Source organism: Dama dama, chromosome 13 (assembly GCF_033118175.1).
Source record: "Dama dama isolate Ldn47 chromosome 13, ASM3311817v1, whole genome shotgun sequence".
NCBI classification, from domain to species: Eukaryota; Metazoa; Chordata; class Mammalia; order Artiodactyla; family Cervidae; genus Dama; species Dama dama.
In genome coordinates, this window is record NC_083693.1 from 37,490,993 (window position 1) to 37,509,749 (window position 18,757).

Sequence of the window (18,757 nt, forward strand, 5' to 3'; positions counted from 1 at the left end):
TCCACATGTATGGTTACCCAGGACTCGGGGAGGGGTGCCGAGTCTCGACTCCCCTAGTCACTGTCTTCCCCCGCATATAGAACTCGAGTTCCAGGGGGGATTTTTTCTCTCTGGGTCATTCCTCTCTTTGAGTCCCTCTTAGGGCACTCGTTTTTCCAGTGCCCCTGTTCTTTGCAGTAGGCGCATTGATCCTTCTTTAGGGCCTGCCTTTTTGGTTTTTCTTTTTCTCCCGTCCGGGGGTTTCGAGGTTCCCTCAATTCTGTTCCAGCCTTTATCCCCGCAAAAAGAATCTGGGCTAGCTCCTTCTGGTTCTTCCGGTTTTCTCTAGCCCTATGTTCCCTGTCTTCTTTCCTGATCTTCTCCGCTAATTCCCTTTCCTCCCGCCGAATTCGCTCTTCCCTTTCTTCTGGGGTCTCCCTATTATTAAATACCTTTTCAGCTACTTTCAGTAAATCCTGTATTGTCTGTTCTCCCAATCCCTCTACTTTTTGTAATTTCTTCCTAATATCTGGGGCTGCCTGATTCACAAACGCTAACAAAACTGCAGCGCGTGACTCCTCAGCCTGGGGGTCCATAGGTGTATATTGCCTGAAAGCTTCCATCAGCCTCTCTAGGAAGGCTGCCAGGCTTTCAGTGGGCTCTTGCCTTACTAAATTTACCTTTGCCAGATTTGTCGGCTTTCTTGCTGCAGCCCGCAGGCCAGCCATTAGAGTCTGGCGGTACACTCGGAGACGCTCCCTACCTTCCACCCGCTCAAAATCCCAGTTAGGCCGCAACAGAGGAAACCCCTCGTCCACAAGATGAGGCTGGGCAGTTGGCCTCCCGTCGACCCCTGGTACCCGTTTCCACGCCTCTGCCAGAATTCGCTCCCGTTCTTCCGTGGTGAAGAGCACCTGCAACAGCTGCTGACAATCATCCCAGGTGGGATTATGAGTGAACAAAATGGAATCTAAGAGGTCAATGAGGCCTTGGGGCTTCTCTGAGAAAGGAGGGTTTTGGGTCTTCCAATTGTACAGGTCACTCGTGGAAAAGGGCCAGTACTGATAGGTTCGCTCTCCGTCCGGGTTAGTTGGTCCCACTCGGACAGGGAGCGCCTGAACAGTGGATGAAGGTAACTCTGGGTCCCCAGGGTCTTGCTTACCCCTATCTCCCTTAGTTTTCCCCCGGGTCCCCAATGCCGGTCCCCCCTCATGGTTGGTTCCCGTTGGCCCTCTTAATCCTCTCGGTTCACCTGTGGGAGCTTCTCTCCTCGGAGGGGATTGCAAGGAGGGCACATATGGCGGAGGCCTTATCTCCATTTCTAGATCTATCAGGTTTGGATAAGAAGATTCCTGAAGGACTGGTTTTGGGTCCTCTTTCTTTTTGGTTTCCTCCGGGGGGGTCTCCATCACCAGGACCTGTGAACTGGAGGAACTAGGAAGTTTGTAAACAAAAGGTTTTAACCATTTAGGCGGATTTTCCACTAGATCCTGCCAGACCATGACATAGGGGACCTGACTCGGATGGCCCCAGGGATCAGGAGCCATAATCTTTTCCTTCACAGCCTGTATGATGGATGGTTGAAAGGTGCCTTCCGGAGGCCATCCAACCTGAAAGGCGGGCCACTCTGCAGAACAAAAAGTTATTAATTTACTTTTCTTGACCAGCAAAGACAAGTCATGGGCCCTGGCCCTGACATCCGAAAAATGGTCAGTCATGAGAGAAAGTGGGGTAGATTCTCCTTGCCCCATGGTCAAAGAATTAACGGTAAGGAAGAGAGAGAAAGAGAATAAGTCAGAAGTGAGAGAGAACAATGCACCAGAAGAGAACGAGACTAGAGACAATGCCGGCACACATAAAAACACGGAGAGCCAAAGACAAACACACGGACAAACAAACGTCGGCCGACGACACAGCGCTGGGTTTTCGGGCCCCCTGAATTTTCTTGCCTCCCGGTAGCAGATTCACCTTACCGAATGACGTCCGCTGTTCATCAGACTCGGGGTCGGGAGAGGAACTTTCCTTCCCGCGGAGTCGGCTGCCTCCCAGCGCGTCCGCTGGCCTTGGCCTTACGCCGGCTGGCTCCCCCTTTATAAAAAGCCTTCCCGCGGAGTCGGCTGCCTCCCAGCGCGTCCGCTGGCCTAGGCCTTACGCTGGCTGGCTCCCCCTTTATAAAAAGGCTTCCCGCGGAGTCGGCTGCCTCCCAGCGCGTCCGCTGGCCTTGGCCTTACGCCGACTGGCTCCCCGTTTATAAAAAGCCTTCTCGCGGAGTCGGCTGCCTCCCTGCTTCCTGAGCACCGGTGTTAATATTTATCCTTCCCCTTTGTTCTGTAAGCGTTCTCTTCTCCCGGTCAAGGGATCCCGGACGAGCCCCCAAATGTTATGCCCGATGTCCGAATCCCCGAGCGGGAAGAGAGAGAAGGCTTCCAAGACAATGCAACTCGCAAAAAGGGAAGTTTATTACTGTCTCGAGCCAGGGCCTTCTGCCACCAACATCACAATGGTGCAGGGTCAGAAAGCGCCGAGCTCAAGCTTGTTACACAAATTTATGAGATATGCAAAAGCGGTTAGTAACTGGCTTAAGCGGATTGGTTACATGTTTGCAAAGCAATTCTATCCGTACAGACTTTCGCGGGCTTTTCAGCTCTCCCTTTGTTCTTACTGGGCGCATATTGATTGGCTGGCTCCAGGTTACTTGATGGGGGTAGGGAATCTTACCATTTCGGGGGAAGCTAAAACTTAGGTCCAGGCCGCCCGTCATGGTATTAACCCTGGCAGCCTCACAACAACCAGTAGACAAAAGCTGTTTCCCTGGGGGCTCAGTGGTAAAGAATCTACCTGCAATGTAGGAGACCTGGGTTTGATCCCTGAGTCAGGAAGATCCCCTGGAGAAGGGCATGGCAACCCACTCCAGTTTTCTTGCCTGGATAATCTCATGGACAGAGGAGCCTGAAGGGCTATAGTCCATGGGGTTGCAAAGAGTTGAACACGACTGAGCAGCTAACACTTACTTAATCTTTGCAGTAATAAAAGAAAACATAAATTAAAACAGAGATGGACAGTTAAATACAGTAAGTCTCCTCCATATGAACGAGTGCCACTCTGAGAGCCCCATTCTAAGTCCAATTTGTTCCTGAGTCCAACAAAGTCAGCCCAGGTGCCAAACTAATATACTTAGCTATATAGTACCACACTGTGGTAGGTGTATAATACTTTTCACACAAATACCACATAAAAAACAAACATGAAAAAGAGAGAAAACAGTTTTAATCTTACGGTACAGTACCCTGAAAAGTACACTAGTACCAGCTGCAACACCGCTGCTTTTACACTTACTTCTAGACATCCTGAGCTTGAAATAAAGACACAGCACTACTATCCTCTATGCAGGACTGTACAGTAAAGTACACATGAGCACAACCACGTGTAGAGGGCACGCTGAAGTGATAGTGTACACCAGACAACGCAAACTACCTCTCATGAGTGGACGTGAACACACGTTCACATATTTGAAAGCCTACAACTTGAAGGTTCACACATAGGGTTTACTGTATCAGGGTAACAAGCGAGCAAGTGGAAGTTCCCAAGTGTGCCTGGCGTTCTGCACTTGAGGCCACGGTGTGATTTGGTGCAAAGAACCTGAACACAGATGTCAAGAGGCCTGGGTCCCAGTTCCAGCTCCACAGAGTACAGCCTGGGGGACCCTGTGAGTGACAGGAACTCTGTCGTGTGTGTTTGGGCACCTGATGGGTGTGAGCGTTTCCAGCACGATGTGGCACGCAGTGGGTTCCCCTGGATGCTTGGCCGCTTTTCAGCTCGTCCCACAAGTGCAGGTTCTGACTGCAGCCTTTGGGAACTGGCCCACATGCCCCTGGGGAGGCTTATGCCCAGAGGACACAGGTGGAGACCTGCCTGGCGCCTGTGGGGAGGGTTAACCTGGCTGTGAGAGTGGAGAGCTGGGGGACTTGGAAACACCGGAATCTGGGTTGGGGTGGGGGTAGTGCCAAGGGCCTGCTCTCTAGGTTACCATCCAGTCCGTTCTTTCAAGCCTGCAGCTCAGCAGATCCATTCCATATCCATTCTTCTTCTTAAGCAACGTATTTTTCCATACAAAAGAAGCAAAAATTTGCTCACAGCTTGATTCTGAAACTGCTGGGAGGACATAACGCACAGCTTGCCGTCCCAGCTCTGAGTGGCTGTGTGAGCTTGGGGCATCCTGGGGCCGAGCCTTGAGCAAAGGACCTACATTTCTTGGCTTTCTCTGGAGCCCACCCAGTACACCAGCTCCACCAGCTCACTCCCATGGAATCCCAGCTTTGAGTTTCTCCTTTCGCTAAACCTGAAAGTCAGAGCCAGGGTGAGATCAAAGAGGCCCGGCCGTGTTTGGTGTGTTTGCCAAGTCATGCAGAGTAAAGCTGCAGGGCTGGGTAAGTTATGCAGCTGGAACCTGCTCCACACCGACCTAATGGAGAGGAGGCAGAGTCTGTGAGGAGGCAGGGGTGAGAGGGAGCCGGGGCCTGCAGACCCCAGAACCCTGCTGCTTTCAGGCCCAAGGACTCTGTGTGCGGTGAGCGTGGAGCAGGGTGTTTGCGGGTGTAACCTGATCCTGGAAGCTCCCAGTCCCCTGCCCTGTGGTGTTGGGGGGATCATGGCCCCTGTGTTGCAGGCCGGGGAGGTTCCAGGTCACGATGGTGCAGATGGTGAGCGGAGATGTCCGCAGTGGGCATCCCTGCACCTGTCATGTGTTTCTTTTCTTTGTCACGCTCAGTGATTCTTTTTGGCCTGCTGTTCTGTCTGCCTTACCAAGCTGTGGTGCTCTCTCATTTTTAAGGAAATTGCAAGTCTTTTTTTTTTCCCTTAAGATTTAAAAAGAATCTTTGTTTGGCTGCACTATGTCTTATGTGTGGCATGTAGAATCTTTAGTTGTGGCATGTGGGATCCAGTTCTCTGACCAGGGATCTAAACAGCACACCCTCCATTGGGAGCATGGAGTCTTAGCCATGGGGCCACCAAGGACACCCCTGTGGTGTTTCTTTGGATAGAAAGGAAAGAACCAAAGAAAGCCCAAGGAAGTCATTCTTTTTGGACTTAATGCTTTACTCCATCCATCTCGCACCGCACCCTCTGCATCCTCCCAGGTTTGCTCAGCCCCACTGCCTGGGGACCTTGCCTCTGGCCCGGTGGGGAGGTCCTGCCCCATGTCAGCTTCCTGGGTCTCCTGGAAGCTGAAGGCATGTCTGGGGCACAGCTGCCTTGTCGTACAGGTTGAAGTTGAGCTGACCCTCATGGAGAGGGGGCCAGTCAGACTCAAGAGGACATGGGGAAAGCTGCCACTTTCTCTCCACCTCCAGGTCACGTGTAAATCCTGGCTTTCCAGTGGCAACTGAAAAAATGCACACCTGGTGAGTTGAGAGTTAGGTTTTATTCAGTGGACATACAGAGGACTAAAGCCCGGGAAACTGCCTCTCAGACAGCTCTGAGGGACAGCTCCAAAGAGGCAAGCAGGGAGCCAGGACATTTTGGAGCTTTTGCAACTTTTGCAACAAAGTCCAGGTAGTCCAAATATCAAAAAATTAGTATTAATTGAAGAAAACCAGCCATCTCAAGTTAAGGAACTTATCATGTTTCTATGTGTGGGAAGAGACAGGGCTCGGCTACCTGAAGGCATTCCTCTGACACAGGCACCCCAACATCCAGGGCCAGCACCCTGCTCTTCTTCATCCTGCAGTCCTCCAGGATGCATGGTTGTGTGGGAAGGTGGGGGTGCTGCTGCAGCTGAGGGTGCCATGGGCAACCTGTTCTCTCCATCCTGAGTTCCTACAGTGCTCTGGTCCAGCTGACTCTGTGGTGGCAGCATCCTTTGTTTACTGATACGGAGGTGAGGTCTTAATTCACGCCAGCACCTAGGCTAGCTGGAGGGGCAGGTAATACACCTGGAGTGCACTGGAGGTTTACCCAAGGAGCAGGACGCACACCCTTCCCAGCCCCACAAGGCCCATGGGAAGGAGCTTCTCAGGCTAGAATCTGCAACTTTGCTGCAAACACGCAGCCAGCTCAGTATCTGTTGCCCCCTGCCTTCCCAGCCTCCCCTATCCCCACAACTGCCCCTCCCAGTAAAACCTCAGCCCATAGGCTTTGTCACGGACTCTGACTTTCTAGAGAACATGGCCTCAAGCATGAGGTCGGTGACAGATTGGGTGTGTGTTCCAGTGGTCCCTGTGAAGTGCTGGGAGGGTGGTCATCATGGGCATCCAGTCAGAACTGGTCCAGTGTGACGCTGGTGCACTGAGAAAGCGCAGGACTCCACCTTTCCTCTCCCAGGCGCTCAGCACCTGGAATGCAGCTAACATGCAATTGTTGGATGGGGGAGTGAGTGAAGGTGCCCGTGGCTGTGAACCTTGTTTAAATCAAGAGCCCATATAATTTGAATCATCTGTTTTCAGCTATGCATAACTCATCAGTTCATCTCAGTCGCTCAGTCACAGTTGTATCCGACTCTTTGCGGCCCCATGGACTGCAGCATGCCAGGCTTCCCTGTCATTGACCAACTCCTGGAGCTTGCTCAAACTCATGTTCATGAAGTCAGTGATGCTATCCAACCATCTCATCCTCTGTAGTCCCCTTCTCCTCTCGCCTTCAATCTTTCCCAGCATCAGGTCTTTTCCAGTGAGTCAGTTCTTTGCATCAGGTGGCCAAAGTATTAGAGCTTGAGCTTCAACATCAGTCCTTCCAATGAATATTCAGGATTAATTTCCTTTAGGATTGACTGGTTTGATCTCTTTGCAGTCCGAGGGACTCTCAAGAGTCTTCTCCAGCACCACAGTTCAAAAGCATCAATTCTTCAGCGTTCAGCTTTCTTTATGGTCCAATTCTCACATCTGTACATGACTACTGGAAAAAAACATAGCTTTGACTAGATGAACAATTGTCAGCAAAGTAATATTTCTGCTTTTTAATATGCTATCTAGGTTGGTCATAGCATTTCTTCCAAGGAGCAAGTGTCTTTTAATTTCATGGCTGCAGTCACCATCTGCAGTGATTTTGGAGCCCAAGAAAATAAAGTCGGTCACTGTTTCCATTGTTCCCATCTATTTGCCATGTAGTGATGGGACCGGATGCCATGATCTTCAGTTTTTGAATGTTGAGTTTTAAGCCGACTTTTTCACTCCCCTCTTTCACTTTCATCAAGTGGCTCTTTAGTTCCTCTTCACTTTCTTCCATAAGGGTGGTGTCATCTGCGTATCTGAGGTTATACTTGTAACCCATATAATAATCAGTTACAAGAGGAAGAAATTAGTCTCTCCCCTGTGACTGTTCTTTCCCTTTATTCATCATAAAAAGTTCCACGGTTTCTTGATTTCAGTTCAGTAACTTTCATATGTTTCTTTCTTACTGAGAGCATAGCTGTTCTCACTCGTTGGTTTTATTGACTGCTGTTGAATTGACATCTGCTTTGAGCTAATCTTCACTTCCAGAAGAAGAATGGGACTTTTGCAATCTGTGTTTGATGGCTTGATTTATCTCGTACTGGCAGCTAGAAAGAAAGTCAGGTTTCAAGCAATGCCTTCTGTGTTGGCTTCCAGATTTGTCACTAAAACTCCTTTTCTGGGAGATTGCTCCTGCTGCCTGGAGAGAACTGAGCACGTCGGGAGGCCGTATACACAGTTGTCCAGAAGCCCCGTTTTAACCCCATTTGCTTTGAGAGTACTTGGTGGGTCTCAGTGGGTCTCTGCCTCACTTCTGCTTTTTCAAGGGCCCGTTTTAGGGTTGTTCCCCCGAGTCTTCTAGTTCAGGAGGGAGAGGGAGGGCGATACCCTGCTTGTCCAGGTTGTGCAAGCTTGTGCACGTTCTCAAGTCATGGCTTCATTCATCATTCTGTGTCTCCTGGTCTTGGATGGAACAAACAGATGAGATTTTTCTTGAATACTTCGCTTTTACAAATAATACACTAGACATTGATGAAAATGAACAGTGAAACGTATGGAAAGGGGAAGAGCTCTCCTAAAAACCCCATCCCCAGGTTCTCCACTGTCGCATCAGCCACAGAGGTGCAGCCACCCTGGTCAGCATTCTGGCAGCCAGATCCCCTCCTCCCAAACCCCTACCCTCAGAATATGTAAGTGCATTTAATGTTTGAAACACTTGACTTTATACCTTTTTCAGAAACACGTCTTGTTCAATATGTTCATATTTCTACTTGGTGTTTTTCGGACTTGACATTTTACAGTGTTTTCTAACCATGCTTCATGTATAACTTTGTATTTCTTTTTGTTACTTGCACATTAAGCACTTTTTCATGTCACTATATACCCTCTGTAAGCAGCATCTTTTATACTTTTATAATACCTTGCCGAGTAGAAATACCATCACTTATTTAGAAAGTTTAGTCACTCAGTCTTGTCTGACTCTTTGCGACCCCACAGACTGTAGCCTACCAGGCTCCTCCGTCTATGGGATTTTCCAGGCAGGAGTACTGGAGTGGGTTGCCATTTCCTTTTCCAGAGGATCTTCCCAACCCAGGGATCGAACCTGGGTCTCCCACATTGCAGGCAGACACTTTATCATCTGAGCCACTACGGAAGTCATTTATTTAAGAATCCCACTATTGTAGAACACATAGATTGTTTTTGGGGGTTTTGCTGTTATAAATAGACAATTTAGTGCAGAAAGTGTTTTCCTAAATTTAAAGGCATTTTCTTGGAATCATTCATCAGAATTAAAGGTCATAGGACAGATAAGCAGTGGAAACCATAAATATACATACTCCTGATACATATTACCAATGTGCTTTTCAAAATGGTTGAACCAACCTACAAGTTTATCAGGCATAAGTAGGCACTGTCATTGCCAACTCTCGAGGAGATAAATGATATCTTCCTTTTAATTTGCACTGTGATAATTAGGAAGTTGAATGCTTTTCCATATGTTTGTGGAATAATTACCCTTTAATTTTAATTAAAATTAAAGGGTAATTTAATTACCCTTTCTTTTTGTGTGTTTAATTACCCTTTCTTTTTTTTGTCCAGAGAATAGTCAGTATTGTTGTGTGTGTGTTTAATTACCCTTTCTTTTTTTGTCCAGAGAATAGTCAGTATTGTTGTTATCAAGCTAGTAGGTGCTTCATGTAAAATACAGATGTAATAACCCTTTCTGGGTCATAGCTCCTACAAATATTTTTGTGGTCTGTTCTTTGACTTAAGTAGTCTTAAGACTTATATATAACCTTAAAATAATCTTAAATTTCTTCTCTAGAGTTTTGCTCATTCTCTTTTTATTCCTACTTTGTGATTTGATTTTCTTCATAGTATGATTTGAGGTTTTGTTATTTGATTATTTTTTTTAGTATAAGGTAAATATCTTTCATAAATTGCTAATGAATTACCCCCAAACAAAGACAAAACTGTAATGTTAAGAGATGTTGTGGGCTTCTGTGTCTGGCGCCAGAAAGACCAAGAACAGAACAACTAGCAAAACAACTAGAATACACAAAACAAGCTGTGAAGTCCAGCTGTGCTGATAGTTCCAATAAAGGTAAATAGACAAACTGCTTCATTTAGAAGACAAAGATTGTCAGATTAGATTTTTTAGTGTGTTTGCTACTGTGTCTGCCCCACTCTGCCTTGAGGCTGGCTTGTGCAAACACTCTCTGCCCATGGCTTATGGTGGAGTTCATCCAAGAGAACTTCAGCAGGAGAATAGAAGGAGGAAAGTGGTACTTCTGTGTGAGTTATTTATCCCTCCAGCATCCCTTGGGATCACACCCTCCCCTCCCCTTGCCTGTAGGCTATAGTACACCTGTGGGCTTAACACCCCTTCTGTTTCTAGCCTTGGGGAACCCCATCATCCCTTGCCTCTGCTCATTGTTGTTAAGTTGCTTCAGTTATGCCTGACTCTGGGACCGCATGGACTGTAGCCTGCCAGGCTGCTCTGTCCATGGGATTCTCCAGTCAAGAATACTGGAATGGGTAACCATGTCCTTCTTCAGGGGATTTTCCCTACCCAGGGATCAAACCCACGTCTCTTGCATCTCCTGCATTGACAGGCAGATTCTTTAGCACTGAACCACCTGGGAAGCCATTGGATTATCTGAGTTTAATTATGCTATCTGCTTCATGCTGCGACTGACCGAGAGAGGTATATGTAAGAACTATATCTAAACTATAAGAAAACTGCAAAGTTAAGAATACTGTGGATGGTAAAAGGTAGTCCAAGAAAATGCTAACCAAAGAAAGCCGATGTAGTTCCGTTAACATTGGAGAAACAAATGTTAAGGTTGAAAGCCTTCCTGAAGCTGGAAGAGGATCACTGATGTTTATAAAAGATTTGGTTCAGTCCTGACGTGGCCTCAAAATATATAAAGCAAAAATTTGTTAAAACTTCAATGAGAAAAGGACAGACTGACACACAAGGTGAGAGGTTTAGTGTACCTCAAGTACATTTGGTAGACAAAACAGCAAAAGTCAATAGGAAGAGAATTCTGAACATCAGAGTTGAAAATTAGGTACAGCCAGTTGGACCTACACACAATGACCGAAGAACACAGTCGCCTTTCCAGCACAAGGTGGATTATTTATGAGAATTGGGCACATCATTGGCCGTTTGGCAAGCTTCAGGCTATTTCCAAGGACTGGTAGTATATAAACCCTGTCCTCTGAGAGTACACGTAAGAAATCAAAACTTAAGAGGTTACTAGAAAAAGCCCATACATTTGATAGTTGGGCAACACTACTAAATGACTCGTGTCAAAGGAAAATACCATAATTTAAAATAGGAGATCTTTGGAACTGGATGATTATAAAAATACTGCCGATTCAAACAGGTAGTGCGGGTAAAGTAGAGGTGACAGAGGGAGGCCTAGCCCCGAGTGAAGAAATAAAAAAAAAAGAGCTACTCTTCCCCATGCTCTCCCTGTGGAACCAGATTTTACATGTGACCATCTTTCTTCTGCCTGAAGAGCTGCGTCTCCATTTCTTAGCCTGCTGGCCATGACTCTTCCATGCTTGGATTTATCTCAAAATATCTTTATTTCAACCCATCTTTTGGTTTGTTTATTGACACGTTGATTTTGACTCTGCTGATAGGAATCAAGGCAAGGGTGCCATGGCCCCACCTATTTCTGAACAGTTATTTTCACTGGATCCTGGGTCAGTCCTATTTCTTTTTTTATTATTTCAGCACTTTAAAAATAGTACATTTTCTTCCTGTCTCCACTGTTTCTGATGCGAAGTGCTTGCATTTGCTATGAAAACAAGCATTGTTTACATCTGAGCTAGCTGGCATGCTATGATAACATTTCCTTTCTCGTTTTGTTCTGGCTAGCAAGTTTGCTGAATACGAAATCAATAAATAAAAAGTGCGTTTTCACATTCCAGCATGCAGAACCTCTAATCATTCTTAGTGCCTAACCGATAAATAGAAAAAGGACCCCCACACATGTGAGAAGTTTATGCAACATCAAAACAGACACAGACTTTACAGAAAACAAACCCTGGGCGGGGGGGAAGAAGCAACTCAGGCAGCAAAAACAAACAAGAGCAGGACCAGAAAATTTCAAGAAAACTGCAGTTGGTGTTGTAAAATAGAAACATGGAGTAGGGGAAAACCCACTTCTTCCTCCCTCCTGTGTTTCTCTCCCTGTGTTTCCTCTGTTGTTCCCACAGAATTCTTCACTTCGGGTTTTCCCCAGGACAGGCAGTCCTCTGCAGCTCCACCTGGGTGTGCTGCAATGTAACTCCACAGGACAGTGTCAGCCCCACAGACTGAGGGTTCAGTCCCACAAGACTTCCCCCTCTCTTCCCCACCCCACTGTACTTGGTACACCAGCTGTAAGCCTGGGTTATCACCTGTGCTTTTGACCCACTGCCTGTAGATCTGAAGAGCCCCTCCTTGAGTTCAGTTCAGTCAGTTCAGTCACTCAGTAATCACTGAGTCACTCCAACTCTTTGTGGCCCTGTGGGCTGCAGCACGCCAGGCTTTCCTGTCCATCACCAACTCCTAGAGCTTGCTCAAACTCATGTCCATCGAGTCAGTGATGCCATCCAACCATCTCTTCTCTGTCGTCCCCTTCTCCTCCTGCTTTCAATCTTTCCCAGCATCAGGGTCTTTTCCAATGAGTCAGTTCTTTGCATCAGATGGCCAAAGTATTAGATCTTGAGCTTCAGCATCAGTCCTTCCAATGAATATTCAGGACTAATTTCCTTTAGGATTGACTGATTTGATCTCCTTGCAGTTCAAAGGACTCTCAAGAGTCTTATCCAGCAGCACAGTTCAAAAGCATCAATTCTTTGGCACTCAGCCTTCTTTATGGTCCAACTCTCACATCCATACATGACTACTGGAAAAACCATAGCTTTGATTAGACGGACCTTTGTCAGCAAAGTAATGTCTGCATTTTAAAATGCTATCTAGGTTTGTCATAGCTTTTCTCCCAAGGAGCAAACGTCTTTTAATTTCATGGCTGCAGTTACCATCTGCAGTGATTTTGGAGCCCAAGAAAATAAAGTCTGTCACTGTTTCCATTGTTTTCCCTTCTATTTGCCAGGAAGTGATACGACCGGATGCCATGATCTTAGTTTTCTGAATGTTGAGTTTTAAGCCAGCTTTTTCACTCTCCTCTTTTAGCTTCATCAAGAGGTTCTTTAGTTCCTCTTCACTTTTTGCCATAAGAGTGTGGGGGTGGTGGAGATCTAATAAATTCTTTGTTGTTCATAACTTTGCTTATGGCTGAAGAAAAGCCAGGAATTCAAAAGGATTAGTTCAGAACCCTTAATCTAACAAAATCTTCCCCCCACATCTAGCTTGTTTGGATTAGCGCTTAATTCAAAATGCTGGAAGAGAAAAGCGATATCATTGGTGGTACTTTCCTATTGGCAAACTCTGCCTTAGTCTTGCCTTAATTCTTGTTCTCTCTTTGAATAGGAATAACCCTGTTTGTTCATTAGGAGCTCAGTTCATTGAGAGGAAATGCACTGAAGACAGTGAATGAAGACAAGGCCATTTGTCGGCAGCCTCGGGCATCAGCTTGGATTATCTTCTCCTTTCCCAGCAGTGCTGCCCGAGCATTTGAGCAGGCAAATGTGCCCTTCCTTCTTCTAAGGGCTCAGGAATATGATGGAGAGACAGCCAAGGCATTGGGATCAGGGCATCTTTTAAGAACCCTTTTCTGGAAACGAAGGAGTAAATGGTCCTGGTTGGGTTTTTGTAAGGGTACCTTGTGCAGATTTGACCAGTAAGCAGTACGCTCTTGTTAAAACGTCCTACTGCCCTGGATGAAGGTCCTGTTGAGTGTCGGCTGGCTGGGTCTCTGGTCTAACCCTGGATGGAGTCCTCTGGAGTATGGACTTGGTCTCTGTTGCCCTGGGTGGAGTCCTGTGGAGTGCGGACTGGGTCTCTGCTCTAAACCTGGATGGAGTCCTATGGAGTGTGGGCTAGGTCTCTGCTCTAACCCTGGATGGTGGGTTTTCTGGTTCCTCCTTGGTTCTTCCCTCTGCGTCTCCTCTCCTCACAGCGAGGGTGGACTTTGGGCATGGTGAGAGTGCTGGGAGCTGGCATGGGCTATGGGCTACATCCTCGGGGTTGTGGATGGGTGTGGAGTCACTGGGGGGGGCAGAGATCACCCCGCAGCTGAGAGCCCAGAGCTGCATTTCCATGTGAGTCACTTTTCTGAATCTCTACCATTGTTAAAGTCATTTCATCCCCCAGGCCGATTGGTGAAGTAGGTGTTGTTAATGTGATCCCACTTCACAGATGAGGACACTGAAGAACAGGGAGAGTGAGTACTTTGCCTGAGGCCTCACAGCTAGCAGGTGGCCAAGTCAGGATTCAGAGCCAGGTCCTTGCTCTGCCAGCCTCACCTGGTGCCTCCTCATGTGACCCAGGATATAGGCTGCCTGTGACTGCAGACATTCGACTTTGATGCCTGTCAAGGGCTTTGTTAGTAAGTGACACCACATCTCTCTGAGGCAATGATGGAAAGATCAGCAGGATGTGTTTTAATGGAAAATTCCAACTGCAGAATGTGCTGCCAGGTGTGTTGATAAAAGGGACGGGGCAGAATATGTGTTCATGTTTGCTTGGATAAGAATAAAACACCTCCAGAAGGATGCTCAAGAAACAGGTAGCCAAGTAGCGGTGGACAGAGATGGTGGCTGGGACAGGCAGGTTGGGGGGACTTCCACTGTGCTCCGTCTATACTTGTAGATTTTAAGTCTTCACGTTTGTTTCAGAAATGTAAATCAAAAACCCTGAGCCTCAGCTTTTTCATGTTTGCTTCCCCGACTATATAACCAGTTTGTTTATTTGTTGTTGTTCAGTGACTAAGTCATGTTCGACTCTTTTTGACCCCATGGACTGCAGCACACCAGGCTTCCTTGTTCTTCATCATCTCCTGGAGCTTGCTCAAACTCATGTTCATTGAGTCGGTGATGCCATCCAACCCTCTCATCCTCTGTCATCCCCTTTTCCTCCTGCCTTCAATCTTTCCCAGCAACAAGGTCTTTTCCAATGAGTTGGCTCTTCATGTCAGGTGGCCAGAGTATTGGAGCTTCAGCTTCAGCATCAGTCCTTCCAATGAATATTCAGAGTTGATTTCCTTTAGGATTAACTGGCTTGATCTCGTTAAAAGAAAAATTATTTATTTGGCTGCACCTGGTCTTAGTTGCGGCACATTGGGATCTTTAGTTGTGGCATATAGGATCTAGTTCCCTGACCAGGGATCAAACCTGGGCCCCCTTCAGGGGGAGCAGAGAGTGTGGAGTCCTAGCCACTAGACCACCAGGGAAGTCCCTGTTTATAGATTTTTAAATGAAACTTAATTATTTAATATTTGTATATGTGAAAGGTAATATATGCCATGTTTTTCTTTTTTTTAAATCAAACCATCCACAAGAGAAAACAATAAAAATGAAGTCTCTCTTCCATTCCTGAACCCCAGCCTCTCCTCCGAGCCTCCCCTCTCGGCCTCCCTTCCAGGCCTCCCTGCAAGACAGATCCTCCTGCTGGTTTCTTGGAATTATTTTTCTCATCAGCTTTATCAAGATATAATTGGCATGTGGCCTTGAGAAGCATAAGGTTACAGCACAGTGACTTACACATAGTGAGAAGTGATTGCTGCAGTCAGTCTCCCTAACACCCATCATGTCCTACAGACACACAAGGAAGGAAAGAAGCTGGTTTCTCCTCATGTCGAGAACTCTTAGGAGCCATTCCTGTGGTTTTTTGGTATCGGTTCTGCTCTCCCCGCTCACACACAGGCTGTGCTGATCCCAAGCTTGGAGCAGCCGCCCTTCTCTTGTTTGTCCCACCAAACCTCTGCCTAAAATAAGCATCTAACTTTAGTGACAAGGCCTTTGGTGGGGTTTCTAGAGACATGATACAAAGTTGAAATAAATCTCAGCTCTGATTACAGCTCACAGAGCCCTCATTGCTGCCTGTGGTCTCTATGCTCGCCTATGCAGTCACTATGCAGTGTTCCTCACTCAGCACCTCACAAGCCCAGAGCTTTTTGGTTGTGAGGTGTAGCTGTCATTTGATCCCTGGGGCTTGAAAATGGATGGTGCTTCCTAGCCCAGCTGTGTTTGCTGCACCTGGGCCCACATGAAGCATTTCCCTGGCAGTGTCACTTGCTGTGTTGGGGACTTGGCCACAGAAAGAGCCACACCCTCTGGAGACATGTCCCAGAGGACAGTCAGCCCAGGATGGATCCCTTACCTGCTTTAATCCTGGTCAGGCCGGGAGGGCCTGAGCCTGACTTGGGGGCTTTGGTGGCTGCAGCTCTCAGGGGCTGGGACCTTATCTGGCCAGGATGCTGGATAAAAGAAACCAGTGCTGATCTGTCCCCCGCTGCGTGACAGAACCAATTCCTGTGGAGTCAGTCCTCTTCTCAATAAACCCTGTGCAGCTGGGGTGACCGGAGCCCATTAGCTCGAGCTGAGGCTTGTCCTCTGGCAGGTAACACTGGCCCTTGGCCTCTCACCTGCACGATGATGACATCAGTGACTCTCCTGACATAGTCCCATGGCCCCGAACACTGGCCACATGTGTTGAGAGAGGGAGGTGGCCTACAGTTGTGTCTACCCCCGCCCTTGTGGGCTGTATCCCACCTGCACGGTGCAGGCCAGGTTCCCCTTCTCCTCACACCTGAGCATATCCAGCTATCCAGGCCTCGTTCCCTCATAGAGGCGGCAGGGTGGTCCCTGCTGCTTCCTGTCCCCCTCCCTACACATGCAGACCAGCGAGGGTACCAGTCATCTTTCTTTTTCCAAGACCCGCCGTCCTATGACCCAGGGTTGAGACCCCAGCTAGCACGTCAGAACACATGGGATGAGGCTGAGGGCCCGCCTGGCCCAGATCCATCCCTTGGATTTTCCCAGACAGGGAAGGAGCTACCCGTTGTAGGGGTGGGAGTCATTTGGGGGGGGGGGGTGCACTGCACCACCACCCAAGGAGGGAGAGGTGGCTGGGCAGGGGATGATAAGGGGGGAATGGCACTGGGCTGGGAGCCTTTCTGTTGGAGGAGGGCTGGGGACCTAAGCCGGCAGCGCCAGGCACTTCTGGGGGACGGAGGCCCCTGGCCGGAGCACGTCTTGGGCCTCCCGAGGGCTGTCTGGACTCTGGGTGAGTCTGGATCTGGCGCCTTCCAGGGAAGCTGAGGGAGTGGACCCTCGTCTTGTACGGCACCGCTGAGCACCCCTACACCACCTTCAGCGCCCACCAGTCCCGCCCTCGGATGCTGGACCTCTCCGCATCAGAGCTGGAGCCCCCAAGGACCGCCGTGTCACCATCCCAGGCCGACGTTCCGGAGGATGAAGAGGACTACACAGGTATTGAGCCTGTGGCCAGAGGACACGCCTGCTTGTCCGCTCCTGCGGCAGGCGGGTTAGGGCTGCCGGCCTCCTCCTGCTCGGGAGTCCTAGTAATGGTGGTCGTTTGCACTCGCAGCTCCTTCCTCCCCTGGCTCTCCTAGTCTTTTACAGACCAGTAAGTATGCTGCAAACCAGTAAGTACTCTACAGCCTTCCTAGGATGGGAATACAGGTTCCCTGTGCCCCACCAGAACGTGGACCTACCCCTGGCTAGTGGCACTCCTCTGGAGCACCCCCTTTCCTTCGGGGGACCCCCGGCTCCCGGCTCAGCCTCCAGAACCTCTCCCTGATCTGCCTGCCCTTTGTCCTCGTGGCTGGGATGTGGGAAGGCCCAGGGCACTGATGGAAGCCGGGACGTGTGGGCGTGGCCAGGAGTGGCTGGCGTGGAGACCGCAGAGGACCAGGGGGTGGGGTGGGGGGACTGGAGGAGGACGCGGGACAGGGTCAAGGGCTGATGTCAGGGGAACACTCACAAGCAGCAGGAGTGCCTCCTTGCCAGTGGTCTTCCTGCAGCACCCCCACGGGCAGACCTGGCTCAGCCTTCAATGCTCCATGCCAAGGAGTAGCCATGGACGTTCCCAGCACCAGGCCGGGCATGGTCTTGTGGGCATACCTGGCCGAAAGCTTTCCTTTCCCTCAGAACCACCCTAGTGATTGTGAAATGTAGAACATTTCTGGTTAGGCACATTTTCCTTGGCTAAATATTTCAGCTGCTTGATAAATGATAGGTAAGATCTAAGAATATTGATGCTTTGAGTTATCTAATAGCTTCTAGAAAAAAAATAACAAAATAGAGAATTCCACCAATACAGATCAAGCATAAATTATGGGTGATTCAATTTTAAATTTCTCCTACCGTGCCTTTAAAATGGAGCATTGAATTATGTATGGACTAATCTGCTGTTTCCCCCTGTGATTTATAAACAGTGGCAAGATTCAGTAATTATTAATAAAGGACTGATTCCCTCCCCCCTATAATCTGCTAGGCTCTAACTTCACACTGTCTTGGAATGTCACTCTAACTCTTATGCAGCCTAGGCCACTCAGGAGCCCAACCACAGGGATTAGAGGGGTCTCTGTGGGGCTGAGGTGTGTTCTGACCCTCAGGGAGGTTCCCTGAGGTCTTGGGCAAGTAGGGTGGGCACACCAGTAACAGCAGAAGAACAGGAAAGGGGCCAGGGCGGGAGGAAGGGCATGGAAGGAGGGGAGAGGACTTGGGGGAGGGGGGGGCCATCTCCTTGGTGCCTGGGGATCCCCTCTGTCACAGACAAGCCCCGGTACAGAAGCTAAGGGAGAAGGAGAGGGACCAAGTGGGGAAGACTGTGAGGTGCAACTGTGACTGTGGACTTTGTGGAGTCCACAACTGAGGGGTGAGCTTGAGAGGTGGCTGAGAACTGGGGAGCCTTCTCGGATGCCAAGCTGGTCACACTGATGGTGCATGGGGGCACTGGGCCCTGTTCATTCCTGGCTCTGGCAGCAGGGGCACCAGGCAGTGCTGTGATGGGGGGCAGACAGGTACAGGGCCAGCCCTCCTGGAGCCAAGAAGTAAATGAAGGGGAGGAGGTAAGTAGGGGGACAGAGAGGGGGTCCAGTCACCCACGGGCAGTAAGGGTCGCTGCAGACAGCTGCCCTGGCACTCACCTCAAGCCTTGCAGTGACATGGAGGCTAGGCTTCTGGGTGGTAAGAATGGCAAGGACTGTGAGACTCACTGAATCCACCTGGTCCTTCAGGCCTAAGCCCGTAAGGACAGAGCCATCAAGAACCCCTAGCTGCTTTCTAATGTTTGCTCACATATGTTTTTCATCCTGGATCCACTCCACACAGGAGTCAAGAAAGAGTTTTTAAATAAGCCAGTGTCAGTCCAGCACCTTCAGAGGGGTTGTCGACTTAAAAAATAATCTCAACCAAGAAGCTGA

At 48.7% G+C, this 18,757-nt stretch overlaps 1 protein-coding gene across 1 annotated transcript in view; it reads left to right on the forward strand.

Moving 5' to 3' along the window:
* Positions 1 to 18,757, forward strand: part of PCSK6 (proprotein convertase subtilisin/kexin type 6) — a 177,031-nt gene that overhangs the window by 140,767 nt on the left and 17,507 nt on the right. The window contains exon 14 of the mRNA XM_061158890.1: positions 16,620 to 16,799. Coding sequence (XP_061014873.1) covers positions 16,620 to 16,799 — 180 coding nt within the window. The remainder of the gene's footprint in view (positions 1 to 16,619; positions 16,800 to 18,757) is intronic.